Source organism: Haliotis cracherodii, unplaced genomic scaffold (genome assembly GCF_022045235.1).
Source record: "Haliotis cracherodii isolate W230 unplaced genomic scaffold, xgHalCrac1.p SCAF_8, whole genome shotgun sequence".
NCBI lineage: Eukaryota > Metazoa > Mollusca > Gastropoda > Lepetellida > Haliotidae > Haliotis > Haliotis cracherodii.
The window spans coordinates 39,285,605-39,303,746 of NW_027266341.1; the positions used below are offsets into that span (position 1 = coordinate 39,285,605).

At 39.0% G+C, this 18,142-nt stretch overlaps 1 protein-coding gene across 4 annotated transcripts in view; it reads right to left on the reverse strand.

Annotated features, from left to right (window-relative positions):
- Positions 1–2,805: 2,805 nt before the first annotated feature.
- LOC139450421 (protocadherin gamma-A4-like) overlaps positions 2,806–18,142 on the reverse strand; it is a 60,625-nt gene continuing 45,288 nt past the window's right edge. For 3 of the 4 annotated variants that reach the window (XM_071232113.1, XM_071232115.1, XM_071232114.1), the window contains 4 exons: positions 12,894–15,616; positions 8,303–8,425; positions 7,057–7,192; positions 2,806–5,212 (listed from right to left, as the gene is read on the reverse strand). In XM_071232113.1, coding sequence (XP_071088214.1) covers positions 4,671–5,212; positions 7,057–7,192; positions 8,303–8,425; positions 12,894–15,590 — 3,498 coding nt within the window. In that variant the 5' untranslated portion in view covers positions 15,591–15,616 and the 3' untranslated portion in view covers positions 2,806–4,670. The remainder of the gene's footprint in view (positions 5,213–7,056; positions 7,193–8,302; positions 8,426–12,893; positions 15,617–18,142) is intronic. The other variant, XM_071232116.1, reaches the window with a different exon arrangement.

The following is an 18,142-nucleotide window of genomic DNA, read 5'->3' on the forward strand; positions in this document are numbered from 1 at the left end:
TAGTGCGAACGTAATCTCACTGAACACATTACATAAATATCCACATTCTGTCATAGACTAAGCCTAGATACATCGTGTGATAGCAGCTTCAGTGATATGTGAGGATGCTATTATATAGATACGTGGCATGGCGATAAAGAGTTCGATGTAGGGGAAAAGAGACGCTGGTCTTCTCGTAATCCATTAAATGTAATTATCTGTCATGAGGAATAGGATGAGTTGTTTTAACCTTGATTCGCTATATATATGGTGATTGTGACGCTACACGATGGCTGTAGAACAATGTCCTAAACGAAAAACAAATACAATAGCCTCACTGCTTGTTTAGTGGGAGTGTTTAGTTTACTTACTATAAAGTTGTATTATATACCGAGACAAGACCAATGTAATTACTTGTTTTAAAGACCGCCTTCCCATTTTAGCCAGTTTCAAAAACATATATCTGTAACGGGACACAATCGTGTCATGCAACCGTTTATCTTTAAAGGAGAGGGTAGCATAAGAGTTCGTTTTGGCCCACATGAAACGTCAAATTTTAAGCAACTGTGCTATGATGGTATGAAAATTATGATACATGTTCAAATGCTTCACATAACCTTTTTTCTATCTTTCACTTCTGGTATGTTCAAGTGTACACTGGCTAAAATGAAGGCTGATTTTGGAGAGCTTTAAAAGAAAATCAAACAAAGAGCACGTTTGTGACCCAAGATTATTTTTACCATATATTTGTACCGTGTTTATCTACATCTCCCAAGAAAACCAGCGAGGATCAAGGACTTACGGTAAACCCCCAACATCAGACTTATCGACACATTGTAACCGCACATACACATTGAATGTTGTAATAAGTCCACAGCATGCATGTGTTCAAATGAACAAAGACTAGTTCTGATAACTTTTATAACATTTTCTAAATGTTTTGCTAATTTCATCAATATTGTTTATCCCGCGGGCCCAAAGTGGCATTTATTCTGTCTTGTCTTTTAAAATCACATCGGCATTTTGATTGTTTATACCCTCGCCTGCAGCTGGCATTTTCCCCAAAAACATCAAACCACAAACAGAGTGGGGGAAGGGTGGTATACACAAGAGAATACGGTAAACGGCATAAAGCAGTAGTAAGTTTAGTCATTTAGTTTCCTTTTTATAGATTTCGCTCCTTCCTAATTTGGGGAACAGTAATAAATTCGTCTGACTTGACAGAGAACGAGCCATCAGACATTTCTACATGGAGCGACAATACAAGGTTTTAGTCATCTAAACGTACTTAATTCACTAGTTTGTATCCCCGTGAAGATCCGGGGTAGAATAGGTTTTCAGCAACCAATGCTTGCCGTAAAAGGCGACTATGCTTGTCGTAAGAGGCGACTGATTTATAAGGCCTTAGGTTTCACTTGGAAGACATAGTTCTAAACAAAACAAATGTAGCCCGTGTGAACAGATATAGCGTTCTTATTTTTAAAACAATTCATCATTATTTCTGATGTAACTAATGGTGAGAAGTGACTGACTGAAGAGATCGGAGCAATGAGGTGACAATGTCTCAATATATCACAAAATACAGTTTTTCAAGAATGTTGATATGGGAGCATGTGACACGAATGGCCACATATACCTGTAGTAACACGATGTCACAGTCGATTATCCTGTGTCATGAATTCAAACAAGAAAACATCTCCGACTGTCAGCAACAACGTGATGACTCCCCCAAACCGACATGGCGGGCGACAAGGGGTTGCAACTGGTAAGTGCCTCGTGGAACAGGTATCTGAACTCGAGTCCCACGATAACTGCAGACACTGTCCTAAATACTGCTACTTGGCGTCACTGGACGTGTTTTCCGACATAACACTACTGAAGATGTATTCTGAACATCACTGACCACTGCTGAACACCGATAGGCAGTTATACTGAACACCGTTGAACACCGATGAACATTTATACTGGATACCGTTGAACCACCCTGGGCAGAGACACCGTCTTTGTTATGTATCAATAGTGGTAGAGATGTTTTAAAGTGAGAGCTAGATATGAAATAAAATGATACAACTATAATGTTTTGATGAAAATCCAGATGGTGCATTCGGATTCTGGCAGCGTGGCGAGAATTTGATCTGTGGTACAAGTCTGGTTGTGTAATACTGTGGAGTCCTACACATGATGCAGTGTAAGCTAGTATTGTTTTCTGTGTTAGTGTTCACGTATGTATGAGACTCACAGACCACGGTGATGTCATTAAACCGCCATTAGCAGTGTTTCAGTTTGAGACAGAGCTGCCACTCAGGGCTAGGGTACATGTTATTGTGATTACCTCTGTCTGAACGCCGATACACGTCAACTTCTTATCATGCGTTCACGTCTATTTATACCTTCCACGAGCCGTGTTAATACACAATACAGTCCTTTTCAGTCCGGGAAGAAATGTCACAGCTCTCATGATAGTGGGATTTTTTAAATAAATATTTGAATTGAATTTGAAAAATATATGATTTACTATGAAAACTTCATATTAGGTCGTAGGTCTTAAAGCTGCAGTAATGTAAATTTGAGGAGGATTAACTCACATTGCAACTATTGCAAGGTGGTACCTGTATGGCCGACATGCCACTGCATTGTTAGACAGTACGTATATACTCCAGTACAGGGGGGTAACAGTTCCTTCACGGTCAGGTAGCTCGGGGTCAAGTCAAGCCATGAAAGTCTGATGGTGCATCTCAGTGAAATTCAAAACAGAGTTGGATTGTATTATACTTTCCCACATTTATTTGCAGCGGGAGAGAAATGTACATGTTTGTCATGCCGATAACAGAACACCTTGTGGTTCATTGCTATATACAAGTCATTCAATATACACAGATACCATTCATGTAACAAATATAACAAAAACAGTCAGTCTCACATTCACTCATTCAACATAGCATTCGGTGGAAATTCAATGACATAATAAATAATCATGGCAACAACATTTGGATCATTTTGATTGACAGATATCTACAAATTTGATTTGGTATGTATCTACCTGATTGTGTACAAAGTACTTCACCCATCAACACATTAGCAACATAGGTGGATTACAATCCTCACAACTGTTGGGTCTTGTTCAACAAAGCACCACATAAATATCCGTAACAACAAAATTAAAGAAAAAAACCTTTAGAATTGTGACTACCAGTTACTAACTTTTTTAACAATTTGTCATAAGCTATCTGAACACTTAATCAATTTTCTCATACTATTGTAGTCTAGTTAATTCATTATTGTACAGTTTAAATAACAGTATTATAAACAATGATATTCTACTTTGGTTCACAGTAACACATGTATATGAGTTAAAAACCTATAAAATTCATTTAATGTTCAGGAAATGTCAGTGTCATATTTGCAATCAAAACGTGTTAAATTCATCACATTGTTCCCCCTTCCACTGATTGGCAACTAATGAAAGCAGGCGGAGATGAGAAATGTTAATTTCACATTGACATGAATCAATAGCAGTAGCCAATTGTGTCGCCCCTACCACCAGCCCTGATGCCAGACACACTATGTGCTTATTGCTTGGGACATAATTATCCGACCTCCTCCTCATAAAGAAATAGTTTGCATCAATTACCAGCTTTTGTCAGCCAGACATCAAACACTGACATCTCCTGTGCATGACAACAGTTGTTGCATATGTGAAACTGACAACTTTATGATACCTCTGGCAAGATATTGACAGATATTGGTTCCAAAATACCCACTGTACTAATTAACACATACATAATCAAATAATGCTGATTGGTCATATATCATTATTGAGATTGCAACAATACTATAACATAATTTTATTCTAATGACTCCAAAACCAGTTCATGTCAATAACGACACCAAACATTCAGGTCCTAACACTTTCTGTGATTTGTGCTCAGCAAAAACATCTTGTGAGATCAGTAGTTCTATCATTTCTGTTGACTCATGAAATTCCAATCATATTAACGATGAGAAAAAATATTTTCTCATGCTATTAAATTAATCATCATATTTGCTAGGTCCTACTTCATTAATATTTTACATTGTGTCAGCTCCAATAATAAGCATGACACTCAGCTGGCAAATGAAGCCAGGGGAATCTCATCAATTATTTTCTACTCTAGCTCATGTGTCCAACATATTTCTCACATTTGTGCAAAGGTGACATATTTTTCAGAAGATGCTCAGAATATTGTCTCTAAATTGCCCTTGGTGTGAGTGAAATATATGAGAATAAAGACCACATAACGAGAGTAATGATCACTCACATTCCCAGTGTTATGAAAGTATTTGTACTTTAAACAATATCAATACTGCTTTTTTAAGTTTTGTCCCTAACTTATATCCTTATGACCATGATTTGATCATAATCTGTATAAAGATTATACAAGTGTGTACAAAAACATCTATACTCAAATTTTTATATTTCAGCTTTTTTTCTAAATGTGGAAGTCTTAATTGCTCTTAATTAAATCCATTTTCAACAACACAAATGTAACATACATTCACAGACTTTCAGTCAACACCTAAACCAGGTGAAACTACTGTCTTTGGGATATTCCATGTTGGAAGGAACATGGAACTGTGGAACGTCATGGATGATGCTGCGGAGTTTAGCACACTTGCAACTGATGTGAACAATGACATATAGATGACTGATGTCACACCACAACATCCTTGAAGTCATTGAAGTCTAAATTAACACAGGATTCATCATTGTCAATAGTATAGCTCCCTGAGGTCGTGGTGGACCTGTCATCCCCATCATCTGTCGTTGCAATACTGTCGTTCCTCCAGTCTCTCACATACGAGATATGATCTTGCACTGGTAACTGGAAATCCCCAACAGATTTCTTGCACCCACCATGGTAAAAATTGTCACTGGTAAAAGTGGGATTTCTCACAGTGAAACCACAATTTTGAGGGCCCCGAGAGGGAGGTTTCGGGGGTGGGTTCTGTGGATATGTTTTGTCCATGTTTCTCACAGGGTGATGTTTTGAAGGTGGCACTTGATGATGTTGAGAGGGTTCTGGGTAAATGTCATGGTGGCCTTTGTCAGACAAGTCTCTGAAAGTCACATGCTTCCTGACACTGGCCCGAACATTGTCTTTAAGTCCTGACTTAAGAGAACTTGGTATGGTCTGACTTGACTGGAAACTTGTGTTGTTGAGCAATGTATCCCGGGACATCTCATGGAGGTCTTCTGGAAAACAAGAAACAAAACTTAATATTGCTGCTATAGAAAGAAATCATCAACATCATCCATACATGTCATAATTGTAATCAATAACTCGATTATTAACACCTTTCAATCATATATCATCATTGTCATAATCTATAGCTAGAACCCTCTTTCCATATTTGCAATTAACACTTTTTCATAATAAATAAATATTCACTGAAATAAACACATTTAAAACAACAAACAAATACATATCCATATTTCATGTTCTCTCCAAGTGACACCCCCTACAATAGATCTTTCAACTTCTTTTTAACTTTCACTATAAAATCAATACGATATTTAGTCAGCCATGTTTGTGTTTCCCAGCTCCCCTCACAGAGCAGCCTGGAGGGGCAGTTGGGGGACAGGGGACATGTTTTGTTCCCCGGGAGAAGTGTAGCCAAACAGCAATCCCCTGCCAGAGCAGTGCAGTATTCGGGGAGTGTTGGTGTAGGCCTATTATTAGTACATCACCAACGGCCATCTTGCTACACAGCACTGTGTAAGACATTCCCCTCTGTTTCTTAGCACCCACAATGCATTTCACTCATCATGACACGGTCAATCTTGCACATGTGATCTTAGAACCAAAAGAATGCTTACAAAAGGGTCCAGAAAAAGACAATACAGTCTTGTTTTTCTACTCATGTCTAATGTCTGATCATTGTTTCCAGAAAAATGTTTAATTACAGTGTTTCTTCATTTTTAACATTTTCTTGAAATCTTAGAATTTAGAACAGTATGGTGTGCTGGTGGTTGAGTTTCCCCAACACACAAACATCATTTTATTTGTCCGGAGACTTGCATGTTGACAGATGTGTAATGTACATTCACTTGTCAGTTTTAGCATGATGTTCTGTGAGATTCCAGCTGTAATTGTTTATAACCTGTTACTCAACACAGCCCATACTAGATACATTTCCTTTACTGAAGCTAGTCTTTTGTTACTCAGATTGTTTCTCAAGTATATTACTTGTGTGGTTTCAGATCTGGCATTCTCTCATGTATCCAATATATCTTTAATGAATGCTATATATACATATATATTTATATGGTCTGCCATCTTCAAGAAGAAAGATGTGTATTGTGTATCTGTGATGGTTATCATTCTTGTTTAGGTAAACATTGCTCTTCCCATGACTTCCCATGGTACCATTTCTGTAACTGTAACAGTACCCAAAGACATTCTTCCTTATTCATTATTCACTGAAGAATTCCCTTTCAGTCCTTGATGTGCTTTATTGACCATAACATGCCAATGCTAAATATTATCATCTCATTATGAATATCTCAGCACAGCATTATAACCCTTGATCAATGGCTCCACACAGGAACGGGGCGGTCGGGTAGCCTAGTGGTTAAAGCGTTCGCTCGTCACGCCGAAGACCCGGGTTCGATTCCCGACATGGGTACAATGTGTGAAGCCCATTTCTGGTGTCCCCCGCCGTGATATTGCTGGAATATTGCTAAAAGCGGCGTAAAACCAAACTCACTCACTCACTCACTCCACACAGGAACTATAAGATATGGGGAGATGCAGGAAAGCTTTATGCCTCCAGCCTCATGTCATTTGTTTGAAGAGATTTGTTCTGCCAACATCCAAACGTCTATGTTGAAACATAACAGTCATTAAATGTCATGGTTTATTTGAGGTTTATATGAAAAAGCTTTTTCAAATAAATCTTTGAATAAATGTCATGATATTCCATATAGGCTGTGTTTTTAAATGCTCCAAAATATGGAGGACAGGAAAATTAGGAGGTGAAAGTACACACTGGTCTGGATTTGTTGCAACTTATATACTTCGCAAGCTGGAAACTTACCAATCTGTGATGCTGAAGCACCGCTGTGACTGCAGATGTCCTCTTCACTGCCGCCACGGCCGCTGTCACTGGTTGTCGTCTCACCGGATGCATCACTGTGAACGTCGTCTTGACCACGCTGCCAAGCTGCAATTTTCTGAAAGATCAAAAACGTATTACATCACTTGCTTATAGAATCCTGTTCCACACAATCAGGTACACTGTCAACTACTTACCTGATAACCCTGTCCCACTGTGAAATTAAGCATCAGATTCAGCGTTTACTGATGTTCACGCAGAGTACACAGATGGGATTCCCATGGTTTGGGGGGAACCACCAGGGAGATGGGCGGAGTTGATTAAAATCTCTGGGTGGCAATTTTATAGCTGCCATCATAACAGAGGAATAAATGTGGAACCCACATGTGGGGTTATTATGCCATCAAAAACTTCAGCTGGATTCTGAGTTTTCTCAAGATACTCAAATCTTCATTACACACAAAAATAATCTATCATAGATTGGAATTTCAAATCTGTTGGGACATTACCATCACCATATTTTTTGCATAAAATTATTTCAGAAGCTTGCATTTGAACAGATGTTTTGTGCCCTGAAATGAAATGATTGCCGTTGTTGCAGCACTCCGTCAGCTGTTGGGCTGAATGCACACTGTCAGCTAATGTGATCAGTTTCACGGCATGACGTCACACATGACTACCATCCTAAGACTAGCTATTGGACATAAATCATCACAGCTCAGCTCCCTGGGGAGAATACCACCAAGACAGTAATATTAACACCAATCACAAATGAAAAACCTTTCACCCCTGAAACATACAGTCAGTGATAAGCTTACAGTATTAAGCCTCATATGCCATGAGCTCAGTCAACAGGGAGACAGGAAATATCTATTAATCACCAGGAAATCTATATGTGGCAGATCAGATTGACACTATTTTTGATAATCAGACTGAAGATGAATTATCATCTTAAATCTTTTATTAATAGCATAGTAAATTAGAGATAGAAATAGAAAGAATAAAAATAGCCAGTAATATTAGAATGGAGAAATGTATGTGATATTAATGGTTATGAAACATTCCTGTCACCTGTTTTACTGCTTGTTTTCATTACAAATGCAATATCTATACACTGTTATCTGGCTGTCATGCCCAAAGTGCAATAAACAATACAGCATACTGATAGCACTAGTGGGATGGCACATGAGTGCACAGTGTGTGAGCTGCTATGCTATGTGGTATGTACCTGTGTGTTAGAGAGCTGATGGCCCTGGTATGTCTGCAGCAAGGCCTGGTGCAGTTGCAACACAGCCAGCTGGTCCAGTCGCCCGTCACTCTCATCTCGAGTCTCTTTCGACAAACTGTACTGCTGGAAAAGAAGCAAACATGTAAAGATTCCATATACCGCCAGCTAAGGCAATCAAACATAATGAATGCTTCTTGGTGTTGTTTTTGTTCTTATGTAAAAACAAACAATTCCAGTGATTACATAAGTGCTGTTTAATCTTAAATTTCTTTGGTGATTTGAATCATAAAATTTAAAAATAATTTTGACCTTTCATATTCTATCAAAATACATTTCTTTTTACTTTTTTTTAACCTTATCTGTATAGCATGTGGAGCAGCTATGCTGTGAACTTCCACAGTGCACTACAAGTGACAACTGGGTGCAATTGGATTTATTTAACGGGCAGCGACAAATCTCACACAGTAATAAAAGTTGCCAACAAGCCTTGATTTATTTTAGACAGATAATTCTCCCTGACTGAATTGCCAGGTGAGGTGAAATTGTTTGGAGAAAATGAAATCCTGAGTGTCAGTCTATCACTGATAAGCCTCCCTTCAAATGGTTTTCTCCAGTACGTATAATCCTCCACAGCCTTTAGGTATGAGACACATATTCTTTATTCTGTCAGTTACAAGATTTACAATAACTTTATGCAACAAAAGACACAGAGATCTCACAGACTCCTGGTTTCAGATCAGCTATTGACAAGTTCAATTTCCCAATTGCCATCATGTCCAAGTTGGCGCCTGGCAGTTCTGCATGGCCATCATGAACAAAGAATTATGGGTATTTCACATATTTGTGGAACAAATTGGACCATGTGTTGTATGTCTTTGCAAAATAAAAAGCCATTGTGTGGGGCTCATCTCCAAACAGAGTTATTGTCAAGCAATGTATGCATTTACTGTTGCTGTCATTTGATAGTTTTATGTCATAAATGCTCTGGGAGCTTGTGAGAGTTGGATAAAGACGACTTTGATAACAAATCAAACAGGTGTAAATTCAGGTGATAGAAAGCCAATACCACTGGGGAACAGGGAATATTGGGACACGATTCAGTTACACCGACACTGAAATATTGCCGCGCTTTGCAAATTTGTTGTTCTACAGCAAACACAGGGCCAGCTATCTCATCATAGCAGGATTACATTACAGGATTCTGCAGGTTTCAGGGTTTTATAGCTGATTTAATAACTCATAAAGTGTACTTATACACTTTCCAAAGTGTACCTGAAGAAGTTTCTGAAATGGTATTATGTTGAATATATAATAAATCAAGTAAGCAAATCTGAATAAATGTTCAATATACTAAAATTATTTTACTGCTTTAACTTATAAAAAAAGGTATATCTTATGAAATGTCTATTAAAATATCCAATTTAGACCATTCTGAGAGAAGTGGTGTACATTTACTTTTGTCCATTTGAGTGGTGTTGACAAGTTGGCACCTACTTCCTGCTAGGTATCAGCCTTACATGACATGTCTTTATCCCTGGTCATACAACAAGCCCAACCCTGGAACCACCTTAGTAGTCACACAGGGCAATTATTGCACTAAATGATAATAACCACGCTTGGACTCAATTTGTACCTGGTTTATCTGCTGAACAATCAAAGCCAGCAGGGTGGGATGTAATTGTACCTCCCCTACTGGTGATAATTCCACCCTCCACCACTCAAGTGCCTGGCCACCCAACCCTGGCATTCCTTCCCCCTGACCACTGAGTCCCCCCTTGACTGGCACAAAGTCTGAGGTCACTACATTTATGTCACTTGTACATTTCTTCACGGAGATGTCAATCAAACAATGAAAAACATACTTGACACTGAAATAAGCTGTCAGTAGAAAGAAGGGTATTCAGTGTTTCATTTCTAAAAAGTTGCAACAAATATTAGCTTGGGAAAACCATAAACTGATTCCAAATTCAGTATTAAAAAAGACAAATTTACCTTTTTGACAGCTTGGAATATCAGCTGAATATGATGCTTTTGTTTGATATTGTATTGTATTGCTCTATCTGTTAGAAACTAACTGCTATTTTCAATAAGGTAAATACTATGTCCAAACAATGCATGCTGAACCACGACACGTGACATTCAGTTTGTGATCTTTACAAATATAGCTGCACCAGACATTGAAATACTTCTCCTTAACACTTAGAGGCAGTGTGTTCCCAAATTATAAAGACAAGCACAGAAATAACTAGACATAGCACATCCTAGTCATAAGTCATTTCTGTGAAATGTCAACGTCAACACTGCTGTCAATCGGGTCCAAGTTGCTCACAAATTTTCAATATTGACACACATCATACTTGAAAACCCTTCAATGATGACAGAACCCTTTTCTTAATTTACCCAATCTCTTGAATGTAACTCACACTCATTGTGCAAACAGTCGGTGGGGGAAAATATGACAGGATAATATTTCTGTCAACTCCTGTGCTCCATGTCAACATATCATCTTTATTTACATGTCCCTGTGAAATCAACAACACAACAGGTGTAAAACACAGTTGGCAATTTAGTTCAGGGTAATAAACTTGTCTGCTGATCCCCCTAGCTGGAGTCACTAATTTCACGTACATTGCAGCAATAAGTCACGCTGGTGATTAGCAGTTTGGTGTGAAGGATTAGGGGGATGGAGTGGCAGGTATGATTGGGAGGGGCACAGATCAGCGAACAGGTAAACAATAAACTCAGGTAACACTGCAGATTACAGTCCCATGCTTTGTTATATACAATAGGTGTTCATGTCAAAAACCTGGTACATTATGGCCAATTTCCAAGTGACTCAGTGCTTGTGCATGTCAGTCACTCGTTTCAGCCGGGTTTCCTGGTCGTTCCTTGACACTTGGCTGACCAGTAGTTTTTTAGGTGTTGGTTTGTAATCCAGCTGATAATTCCCAGTGCAGTTGGCTTATGTTTGTGTGTTTCCAATCAATGTCCAAAGTGTTGCTAGCTTGTCTGATAATGTGATCATGCATGCCAGACAGGCAAACAGAAGAAATACATTTGTATAACTGTAAAACTGCAAATGAGTCTTTTCAAGATTTTCTTTTAAAATCATGGATATTCAATCAAATTCTGCCACAACATATATATTTGAGTAATTTCTATATGATTGCTTTCCAAATTTTGTCTTAAGATGCAAATACTAAAAGAAACTGTTTGACTGAGATGAGAAGTGGTGTTTAGTTCTAACATTTCCATGGTCCTAAATAATTAACAAGTTAACTTCAAAATCCGGACACAATAGAAAAAAGATTTTATGTCAGAGATCTAAAGTAGGAATTAATTCAATGATAATTAAGAATCATTTACTTTGCTACCAAATCGCCTTGATCCTCAACCTTGACAACTGATTAAATTTAAAACCAAATTCTCCAAATTAACCCTTACACGTACAATTGTAATTTAGATTTCCCAGTGTAACCCTTCCTTTAGCTGTACCATGGTCTTCCACAATTAACCCTTGAGCAGCTGTCTCCTGATTAAGTCTGATTATGATTAATGACTAATTCACTTCAAGAGTGGACTTTTCGTTAATCTGATACTATTAAAGGCTCAGTAATCAGCTTACTGGAGGGGTTAATTGCAATAATTCCACTTTCTTAGTAAATATTTGATCTGTACTGACTTGCTATGGCTGATTTGGCCCCTCTGATGTCTAAAGCATCAAATTCATAAGAATAAAAAGAGAGGTTCAAATGGAGTTCAAATTTCTCTTTGCTTGATAAATAAAAATGTATTCGAACTGTATTTTTATATCTACCTTGACTCATATGCTTCCATAAATCAGGGCATGCTATTTCATCCGTGCATTTAGTTTCCAATTCTCTTCACACATGAGTATATGCTTATGATTTTCACTGTCAGTGAGATTGTTGAGGTTTCTTTGAAACTCTAGTCATAAATTGATCCAAGTTCTACACAGTGACTGCAGAACTGCGTGCCTATCAAATGCCATGCCATTACTCCATCACTGTAAGGCAGACCAGACAGTTTCATGTCAAGTGTTTAGGAGCAGGATGACAGCACTTGTCCATATACTCATGTTGTTTAGATGGGCAAATGTGCCACTGCAGTTTTAATGTGCTTCTGACAGACATTTATTTGCAGCCACTGTAAACTATTTGTGTGTCTCTCTTTGAGGTGTGGAGAGTATATAGATGAAACTAACAACCAATAACTGCAGTTGGCCAGCATCGCTCGGGCCTCATTAAAACAACACAGTCGTAGATTTCCATGTCAGTTGCATCCCTAACACCACTCCAAAGTGTAATCTCAGTTCTCGGAGTGTGTAATTACTGAAGGAAAGTGATGTTTTTTCATTAAATGTTGTTACATTTGAAGAAATCACCCAACTTTGAAAACAAAACGAGAAATAAATACTTGTATTTCAACATTTGAAGACGGATGTGTGCGTCAACACTGCCCTCAGCAGGAGCGTTAATTGCTTATTTAGATCATATAGGATTCTACTGAGTATACTTAATGACTTAATATTATTTTTAAAATCATCATTTTTAAAATCAAGTGCTCTTACCTGTGAGTTGGAGTCATTTTTCATATTCTCAGCATCCTTTTCTTTTCGCCCCGAAAATCCAAATTCTTCATCAGTGTGATTTTCCACTCCTTTACTGGTCCTGACATTATCTACCTTTACCTTGTCTACATACTGAGTGAGAGAACTTGGAGGCTGGAGATACATCGATCCCTCCGGTGTCTTCGTCCTCTGCTTGTCTTTCCTCTTCATTACAATAATAACTAGCACAATTATTGCCGAGACGATGGCAGTGACGCAGATGATGGTCACAGTGATGAGGACATTCTGGTCATTGTGTCCATGAGTACCCAGCATGGCGGAACCATTGCCAGCAACAATGTTGACGAAGAGGATGGTGTGGGATGCATGGGGAGGAACACCTCCATCTTGGACCATGATCATAAACTTATACATATTAATGTCATTCTTGGACAGGTGCTTTGTCACGGAAATTTCACCTGTTTTGGCATCAATTTCAAATCGACCACTGTCATTTCTTGATGTGATCACATATTTCAGCTGAGCATTGACACCAAAGTCGGCATCTTTGGCTTGGACTGATGTGATGATGCTGTCTATTTCATAGTCAGTAGATATCTGAGTTGAGTGATGGGTGATGTTGGGGTAGGTGATGACGGGCATGTTGTCATTTTCATCCAGGATTGAAATTCTGACATAAGTAGTTGCATTTAGAGGTGGGGTACCTCTATCAATAGCCGAAACTCTGAATTCATACTGATTTCTTGCTTCATGGTCTATACTTCCATTCAAAATAATTGTCCCATTTTGGAAAAGAGCGAAAGGTGAAATATTGTCAATTTCAGGTGAAAGTGAAATGTACACCTCTCCATTGCCACCAGTTTCAAAATCAAAAGCAATAATTTGCCCAACATTTTGCCCTAGTTTAGCACTCTCAGAGACATTAAAATGGAAAACAGAATGGGAAAATGTAGGCTTCTGATCATTAACATCGATCACACGCACTGTCACTTTGGCAGTTGAGGTTTTAGGAGGATTTCCACTATCGACAGCAATCACAGAGAAATTCATGACTGATTTTGTTTCATAATCAAACCGTGTATTGGCCAGAATGAGACCAGACTCTGGAGAAATGATAAACTCCTCCCGGTTGTACATCGGTGAGAGGGAGTACCTGATGTCACTGTTGATGCCTTCATCAACATCCTGGGCCACCACTGTAAGAACACTGTCCCCTATCTTGTTGTTTTCCCTGATGGTAGCTGAATAGACGGCACGGCTAAACTGTGGGGCATTGTCATTCTCGTCTGTGACTTTCACAATGAAACTTGCGTTTACACTAAGTGGGGGTGTTCCTGCATCCTCACACTGAACGGTCAAGGTATGTTCAGCCTTGGACTCCCGGTCAAGTGGTTTAGCTACAATGACTTTATACTCATTAACGTCAAAGCCCTGGAGTTCGAAATAGTTATGCTGTATAAGCTCACATTTAACAATACCATTCCTCCCTCTGTCCGACTCATACACCCGGATATGTGCAACCACTACACCCAGGTTGGCATACTCGGATATGAGGGAGAAGTTTAGGACCTGACTGGTGAGTAAGTTGACTCTGATTCTCGGTGGGTTGTTGATGGTGTCAAGGACTTCCACAGTGACCACCGTTTGGGTCGTGAATGGCTGCACCCCCATGTCACTCGCTTCTACAATGATGTCATACTTCTCCTCCGGCTCACTCTGAAGCTCACCTGTCACACTTAGCTCACCTGTCTGGGGGTTAATTGCAAACAGTTTCTGATTCTTCACAGCTTGATGGGAGCTGAGACTGTACCTCACCTCACCATTGGCACCAGAATCTGCATCAGTTGCATTCACCACCAGGATTACAAAGTTCTGCGCCACATTCTCTTCCACAACAACACTGTAGGAATCTTGTGTAAACCTGGGTCGATTGTCATTCATATCAATCACATTGATTTCCACACTGAGGACGCCCTGGTTGGGCGGCACCCCGCCATCCACAGCGATGACCTGCACATTGTACAAGTTCCTCTCTTCGTGGTTCAGTTTCTCCCGCACCACCAGATTCAGATAGGACGTTCCATCAATGTTCTTGCTAAACTGAAGCTCAAAAGGTCCATCTTCTGGCTGAATGGTGTAGGTTTGTAGAGAATTATTGGCTCCAGTATCCCGATCCACAGCTCCATCCAGAGCGAAGGAGGCTCCAGTCACCACTTCCTCAGATATGTTCAGTGTCTTCTTGTTGGTTGGAAACTTAGGAGCATTGTCATTGACATCAGCTATGGATATCTCCAAGGCAACTGTCCTGAAGAACTGGGTTAACTTGGACTTGATGGCAATCTCCAAAGACAAAACACAGGTTGATGCAAATGGGCAGAGAGTTTCCCTGTCTAACACATCATCAGACGATGTACGCAGATTCCCAGTATTTTCATCCAGACTGAAATATTTGGTTGTCTCATAATCTCCTTCTGTCAGAAAACTGTACTGCAAGTTTGAAAAGTCTGCTTCACTGACCATTGCTTTCAGGTTGGTGTCATTTGGGATATTTCCTATAAATGTGGAGTGTGCAGGGGGCACTTCTTCATATATGTTGTAATAGTACGTAAATTCTGCACATCCACACATTGTGATGAAACACAAACCAATCACAAAAGGTAGGCACACTTCCATCTTGTGTCTGGCTCCAACCATCATATTCCCTAGTTCATCTTAGCCACAAGCTGCAAATGAAGAAAAGAAAATTAATCCAAAGAAACATCAATAGTCAAAAGACACAATACAGATGTAGAAATCATTCAATATACACATATCTCATATTGAACCATCCATAAAATCCCATTTGTAAGCTGAATGTGTCACCTGAGGCAAAATGATGTTTTGTGACTGTGGGTAAAATCCTGCATGAGGCAATTGTAGGTGAACTATAGTGTAGGATTGAGAGACCTAGCTACAGTCAAGCTGAAAAGTCCTCAATACATCATAAACCAGTGTCAAATATTACCTTGATAAATAAAAAAATCCCCATCCAGCAGCCAGCCTAACACACCACCACTCTCCAATCTCCTAACACCAATAATGCACTGCCCGGGAAGCAAGGCTTTACACTGGGCCTGTCTACCACCTAAGCTCCGCCCCCAACCAATCAGAAGCAAGCAGCTGTTTGATTGACAGGGGGCGTCAATTACCTCGATAATGACAGCCTGGGTCAAAATCAGAAGGCATTAAAGCGTTAGAAGATAAGCCTTAATAGTTGAGACAGATCCCACTGCGATCTTTACAAATTTCTTACTGCCTCTGGGTCGATATAGACATTTTTCTTTCTTTCCCTGCCCCCAGCAGTTCAAATGGTGCTCCTATACAAATAGTATACCTACTGCACTGTTTGGCGAGAGACTGCACAGTGGTGGTTTCTGCTTAATGACAAAATGAGGATCATTTTTTCTCCCTCGCCCCTCCCTCTCATTTCCTTGTCTTTCAACATGTGCCTGTGTTAGGTAATGTTAGTAAAGAGGAAGATGTTTAGCTGGTAGTGATCAGCTTCAGCAGCCAGTCACTGTGATGGGGGAGGTATTGATTGCAGCACAAGGACCTTCCTTGTATAAAGAGAGAGATTTACTTACACAGATTGAAAAAAGAAAATTATAGGTGTGGATACATGTCAATATCTTTCACGCATTTAAATCTCAGACACACTTCCTGTGACATAATAGCTAAGCAGAACCTGTCGGTGTTGAAATGTGAATTTATATATATACAGTTTCAATTATCAAAGATTGAGTGTCATAAAATAATGTTACATTTCCAGAAGCACCTGTCATTTGAAAAAAAACATACAAAAAAACCACAAATCTTATCTCAACTCATATCTATACGTTTCACAAAATCAGCTATTTAGTCTCAAAGATGTTGTGTGTCCAAAATTTGAATATTTTTTTATAATATGTTATCATTATTTGTTTGTATGAAGTAGTTACTTATAATATATGTAGGCACTGTTATTCAACTTGGATGTACTATTCTAAATTGGACGTATCAGGTGATGAAGCTTCAGTTCAAATCATCATAGAACTATTTCTGTTCAGCATAGTAGGATCTATGTCAATATAGCCCAGCTCCCTGTCAATCACACACTGGACCTGATATTTATGACTGTCCACTATCTATATGACACACATATCACAGCCCATAATCCCAGGGATAGATCACACAAGCTAATGAGGCATCTTCTACATCCAAATCCTTCCTCACCTCAAAGGAGGCCTTATCATTATTATGTACATATCATGTCAACATAATACCTGGCATGTCTATTACCTCATAAAGCACACACAGTTGCACACACCTGATAATTCCGTATCACCCCTTCATGCTAATCACTGAAAGGTATGTCATTTAGATAACGCTTATTTCATATAATCCTGGCCCTTGATAGCAAGTCACAGTTTACCTGTCTGAGCAAAGAGGTGAATGTTTCATACTAATCTGAACCCAACACCTAATCTGTGACCACAGTGCCTGGTTATGGAGATTATCAGGTTACTAGAATCTGTATCAGAAAATGGGAACTTCCCTGATTTAGTTCACAAATCACTGTCCAAGCGACAATAACATCAGAGGTTGTTAAGTATGTTCTGGACCCTGGTGTAAGAACATCAAGTGGTTTATCGGTTAAAATTCAATCCCAGAATTTACACACCAATGATTTAAGAATCTCCAGTATTTATGAGACATCTGCCTGGATGGGAGGACTCCGTAAATAACAGTTTGTTGTCAATTTCAAAATTGACATGACTGTCACTGTTTTATGGCAAGGAGTAAATTTGTCAATTGAAGTCATCAAACTCCGCATGTACATTTCACTTCATATGCATGCTGCCTTATTTATGCAGACATTCGTGATAATGTTAATTAAATCTGTCATTAGCTGGATAACAAGGGGCGAAGTTGCAGTGACCTTGTTCATATCAGAGAAACAGACAGGTTCGGTAGGGGTGTTGGCGGGATTCTACAGTCAATTTCACCTGATAAGCTGCCCCACCAGAACTGATAGGCAGGGCACCAGAGATCATCCATCATCGTCTATTTCACTATCAAATCCTGACAACATTCAGCTGCCATCTACAATTAAACTACAACTTGCACTAGAAAATGTAGGAATGTACCTTGTTTCAAGTGTTCGTGTTATCACTTTCAACTGATGGAATATATATTCTTTCAAAAATAGAATCAACCATTTTGAATACAAT